Source organism: Nicotiana attenuata, unplaced genomic scaffold (genome assembly GCF_001879085.1).
Source record: "Nicotiana attenuata strain UT unplaced genomic scaffold, NIATTr2, whole genome shotgun sequence".
NCBI classification, from domain to species: Eukaryota; Viridiplantae; Streptophyta; class Magnoliopsida; order Solanales; family Solanaceae; genus Nicotiana; species Nicotiana attenuata.
Window position 1 is genome coordinate 112,369 of NW_017672856.1, and position 5,913 is coordinate 118,281.

General features: G+C 43.1%; 1 protein-coding gene across 1 annotated transcript; it reads left to right on the forward strand.

Moving 5' to 3' along the window:
- The first annotated feature begins 3,777 nt into the window (after positions 1-3,777).
- On the forward strand, positions 3,778-4,625 carry LOC109214721. The gene is made up of 2 exons (XM_019378670.1): positions 3,778-4,077; positions 4,173-4,625. Exons 1-2 carry the CDS (start codon positions 3,778-3,780, stop codon positions 4,623-4,625), a joined length of 753 nt encoding a protein of 250 aa, XP_019234215.1.
- Positions 4,626-5,913: the final 1,288 nt, after the last annotated feature.

The following is a 5,913-nucleotide window of genomic DNA, read 5'->3' on the forward strand; positions in this document are numbered from 1 at the left end:
TCCATGAAATCTGATGCCATACTCACCCAACTAACCTACTTCTTTAGGTTTTGATTGATATACCAAGAAAAGGCGTCTCTTGTGAGGCTTCGCATGAACAGATTCATGCGGATTTTTCATTCTTGCCCACTCTTACAAGCTTGGCGCAATATGTTCTCAGATGCACCTTCGGATCACTAGTACCATCAAACATTTCGAACTTGGGAGGCTTGTAAACCTCTGGCAGTTCCACATCCGGCTCGATACATAGGTCCTCATAGTTTAGACCTTCAACACTCTGGACTCTACCGGTGAGCTTCTTGAGTTCTTCCGCCATGCTTTTAATGAGCAGTTCCTCCTCAATCGATTCAGGATTATATAGGGTTTGCTGCGGGGTATGGGGTAAAGTTTCACATATATCGGGTTGCTTTGATGGGTTCCTGGAACTTGGGTATACAGGTGGTCGTTGGTCTAGGTTTGGGGATCGGGAGTAGGTTGTGGTGCATTTTGGGGAGTGTGATAAGTAGTGGTTTGTGGATATTGGGTCGGATGATGGTAGTGTTGTTGAGGGGATGGTACTGATGGCGGGTTAAGGTTCTGGGGAGGTGCAGGATACTGGTGTGGTGCGGGAGGATTTGGTAGTGGGTTTTGGTGTGTGTTTTGCGGTGGTGTTTGGTTCTGGGTAGTCGGGTTTTACTGGTTAATGTCGGGAACATTGAGAGTAAGGGAGAGGTTTACCAAATTCTGGACCTGCTCAAGCTCGCCCTGTAGTTCCAGGATTTTCTACTCCAAACGTAAGACCAACTCATTCTGTCCCGGAGTACTTCGGCCATCTGACGTTTCAACGTTTTCCGCCATAGTATCATTGTCTTTCCTGATACCACTTAAATCATCCATCTTCCCTTTTCCTTTGCCTTTGCCTTTGGGGTCGCTCGGTGGAGGAAGAGGTGGAGGACCTCTGGATCTGGTGTGGTATGTTGATGATATCAGTATGCACGAACCAACCTTTGGGAATGGGAATAGTCGAAAGAAAAGAAAAGCAAAAGGTAACCAAGTAAGTAAGGTGAAATGAAAGAGTATTCGCAATATTTACACATGTTTCCCAAAGTCATGCAATAATTCGCGTCCTAATTTGGAGACCTCATTGTGCCTGAGTTAGGCCTAAGCGACACATATACTTGGAGAAAATTAATGCCAACATGATAATAGGTTAAATCTAGGTGATTTAGCTATTGTTTATGCTTCCGCTTGATTATATTCCAATGTCATAATATGGTTCATTGATGAAAAATAGGCTCTAATTGTGAATTGTATACATTGCAGGATGAGGAGCTTATGTGATGCTTTCAAGAGGCTATTGGAATGATTTATGAGCAAGAACGACCCCTCGGAGCTGAGTGCGCGCAAGGACGAGACGAAGAAATGATGGCCCAAGTGCGCGAGCTCATGCGCAAAGTCGCGCGTGTTAAGGAGCTGCAGGCAGAATGATGCGCGAAGTCGCGCGCGAAGGGAAGCGCGAGCTCGCGCTAGGCCAGTCCGGAAAAGAGTTATTCAGGGGCAAAATTGGAAATCTGGAGAGAAACCCACTTAACCTATATAAAGTCAAGCTCGCCCAAGGTTAAATTATCAAGTTTTTCATAGTCTAGTACAAGGAATAGAGAGGCAAGAGGCAAGGAGGAGATTTGATCATCAAGTTCTTCTTTTCTTCCCTTTGTTTTTGCTATCTGTGATGAAATTGAACTCTATTGTGTTGAACATTAGTATGAGTAGCTAAATTCCATTATTCTAGGGTCATGGGTGAAACATGAGAGTTGTTGTTTTTAAATCGACAAAGTTGGTTTATCATATTGGGTTGTTTATTTAATTCTGATTTTAATTATTTTGCTGAGTAGCTAACAGTGAAATACTATCTACGAATCTTTGGTTGAACTCGAAAGTGGGAACTTTAGATTGCAATAGAATTAAATAGAGCAAGTTCTTGAACTTGGGCATCGGGGAACGGATTCGCAATTGGGATAGACATATACCCAATTGCCTTGCTTGGTTGAAATACAGGAACTGTAAATGCATTCTTGTTAATTTTAATTCCATAGACATATAGGCATTGAGTTAGCTTGAATAGGCGAGTAAGAACTCGACAGATTCTTATGAGTAATATCAACCCTGTCAATCAACAATCCAGGTAAATCAATTAGTCATTTTAAGCCAAGAACACAACACGATTGTCAATTAGCCCGTGACCTGGAATATCCTCTCTTACTGTTTGTTTCTCGAAAATTACTGGTTGTTTTGGTTAATTATTCTAGTTACATTATTGCTTGATAATTTGGGTAGCAAATTAGTGATATCTCTATTTTGTGGAAAACTTCTTGGATAGATAAGTTAATTAAGTTTAAATCAGTCAACAGTTAATCACAAGTCTTCGTGGGAACGATACTCTACTCACTACTTTATTACTTGACGATCACGTGCACTTGCGTGAGTGTTTTTGGCGCTGTTGCCGGGGATTTAGAAATTAGATACTTCACTAAATTGAGCTTTTATTATTTATTTATTCGAGTTTTAACTTTCAGTTCACTTTGTTTGTGCTAATACAGGATTTTCTATTGAATGCGAAGAAGTAGAAGCGCAAACAATCTCCTTCCTCTCGATCCCGAAATTGAACGAACACTTCACAGATTGAGGAGGGAGGTGGACGCTAGAACCGGAATTGAAAGAGAGTTGGACATCGTAGTTCAACCACAGCCAATTAAGATGGCAGGTAATGAGGAACGCGCGGTGATTGAAGCCGCAAGGCCAAATCTGGCTAATATGACTCAGGCTATTGTGAAGCCTGATATCACTGGGCACTTTGAGCTGAAATAATATATTGTGCAGCTGATCCAGTCCACAGGGCAATTTGTGGGTCTACCTCATGAAGACCTGCAGAGGCATATTCAGAATTTTCTGGAAATTACGGATACTTACAACTATCCGAACGTTTCCAAGGACTATGTCAGGCTGACACTTTTCCCCTTTTCTCTGATTGGGGAGGCTAAGGAGTGGTTGAATAAGGAGCCAGCGAATTCAATCAGCACTTGGGATGATTTGGCAAGGAAATTCTTAATCAAGTTTTTCCCCACTAAGAAAACAAATGTGTTGAGGAGTCAAATTCTTGGGTTCGAACAACGAGCTGGCGAGACACTTCGTCAAGCATGGGAAAGGTACAAGAAGATGCTCAGAGATTGTCCACATCATTGTCAGATGGACGAGGTATTGGGCCACACTTTTGTAGATGGGTTCGATGATGCATCAAAGATGAATCTTGATTCAGCTTGTGGGGTAGTTCTATGGCCCGACCGTACAGTGAATCCAACTCTTGCTGAATACTTTCACGGCTAATGATAATAACTGGCAAGGTGAGGGTGACTCACGACGGGCAATTAAGCAAAAAGCAGCTGGACTACTTGAGCTCGACGACTTGTCAGCCATGAGAGTCGATATTGCAAAGCTGGCCAATCAGATGAATAGGATGACAATGCAGCAACCACAAATAATGCAACCTGTGCACCAAATGGCTATTTGCTGCGAATTATGTGGTGACAATCATATGAGTGACATGTGCCCCACAAATCCAGAATCCATCTATTATGTGGGGCAACAGAACAGAGGTCCCCCGAATCAGCATGCTCAATACGGAAATTCTTACAATCCAAATTGGAGGAATCATCCCAACTTCTCATGGGGTGGAAATCAACAGAATTAGAATCAGCATAGACCCTAGGGGGTTTCAATCAGCCTCAAAAACCACCCCAACAAATGGAAGAAAGCACCAATGATTTGTTAAAGAAGTTGTTGATTGACAATCAGCAGCTTAGGACCGATTTTAGAAACCTTGAGAGGCAGATGGAGCAGTTAGCAACCAATCAAAACACTAGACCTGCAGGTGCTCTCCCAAGTGATACAGAGAAGAACCCTCAAGTGAATGCAGTTACACTTAGAAACGGGAGGGAGCTAGAGGAAGTGCCAAAGAAGAGGAAAGATAAGCCCATACCTGAGGGGGAGTTGATCCCTAAAGTAACACAAGAGCCAAAGAATGCTGCTGAAATTCCAGAGCCAGTGGGGGCCCCAAGGCCACCACCCCCTTTCCCCAGAGACTGCAGAAAAAGAATGATGATCGCATGTTCAGCAAATTTCTCTCCATGTTGAGCCAGGTTCAATTGAATATTCCACTTGTTGATGTGCTCCGTGAAATTCCAAAATATGCCAAGTACATAAAAGATATAGTGGCTCACAAGAGAAGATTGACTGAATTAGAGACAGTTGCACTTACTGAGGAGTGCACTTCGAGGGTCCAAAATAAGCTCCCTCAAAAGCTTAAGGATCCTGGCAGCTTTACCATCCCTGTGAGAATTGGTAATATTGACGTGGGACGTGCTCTTTGTGATTTGGGGGCAAGCATAAATCTGATGCCCCTATCCTTGTTCAAGAAATTGGGTCTGGGAGCTCCAAGGCCAACTACTGTGATGTTGCAGCTGGCTGATAGATCTATAGTACACCCCGAGGGGGTAATTGAAGACGTATTGCTACAAATTGGAAAATTTATCTTCCCAGCTGACTTCATTATCCTGGATTATGAGGCTGACGAACTGGTCCAATCATATTAGGGCGACCACTCTTGGCTACTGGTGATGCAATTATCAAAGTGAGAGAGGGAAAAATGATCTTGAGGGTAGATGACGAGGAAGCAGTCTTTAATGTGTATAAAGCAATCCAACTCCCCCGCCATTATGAGGAGCTCTCAATGATATCTGTTGTTGAGGCTGATGAGCAAATTCTTAACACGAGTGCATATCTAGACGACTCTCTAGAGAAAGCACTTATGTTGTTTGATAGCCTAGGGAGTGATGATGAGGTTGAGGAGATGATGTAAATCTTAGATACTTCTTGTGCGTACATGCAAGGGGTACACCCCTTTGAGCCTTTGAACAGGCCAGAAGGGCCGCCCCCAAAGCCATCCATTGAGGAAGCCCTAAAACTGGAGCTTAAACATCTCCCACCTCACCTTCAATATGCTTACTTGGGTGAATCTGACACTTTACCTGTGATTGTTTCTTATGACTTATCTAAATTGCAGGAAGAGAAGCTGTTGAGAGTGCTACGTGAGCACAAACGAGCAATTGGGTGGACGATGTCTGACATAAAGGGCATTAGTCCAGCCTTTTGCATGCACAAAATCCTCATGGAGGATGGACACAAGCCCAGTGTAGAGCAACAACGCCGACTCAATCAAATCATGAAAGAGGTGGTAAGAAAAGAAGTGATTAAGTGGCTTGATGCAGGTATTGTATTTCCTATCTCAGACAGCAAATGGGTAAGTCCCGTGCAATGTGTACCCAAGAAAGGGGGGATGACTGTATTAGTTAATGAAAATAATGATTTGATCCCCACAAGAAGTGTCACTGGGTGGAGAATTTGCATTGATTATAGAAAATTGAACAATGCCACCCGGAAGGACCACTTCCCCCTCCCCTTTATTGACCAAATGCTTGATAGATTAGCTGGCCAGGAGTACTACTGCTTCTTGGATGGTTACTCGGGGTATAATCAGATTTTTATAGCCCCAGAGGACCAAGAGAAGACCACATTTACGTGCCCCTATGGCACGTATGCGTTCAAGAGAATGCCCTTTGGTCTTTGTAATGCACCTGCGACTTTTCAAAGGTGTATGATGGCCATTTTTACTGACATGGTCGAGAGGTTTGTGGAAGTATTCATGGATAATTTTTCTGTGTTTGGATGTTCTTTTGATAACTGTTTGATGAATCTCGATAAAGTGCTTGCTAGGTGTGAAGAAACTAACTTAGTGCTAAACTGGGAGAAGTGCCACTTCATGGTACGTGAAGGTATAGTTTTGGGGCACAAGATCTCTAAAAATGGTTTGCAGGTGGACAA

Coding starts and splice junctions, on each gene's coding strand:
- LOC109214721 (XM_019378670.1), top strand. CDS start 3,778: ATGGAAGAAAGCACCAATGATTTGTTAAAGAAGTTGTTGATTGACAAT. Junction 4,078..4,172: donor CTGCTGAAATTCCAGAGCCA/GTGGGGGCCCCA, acceptor ATGTTGAGCCAG/GTTCAATTGAATATTCCACT.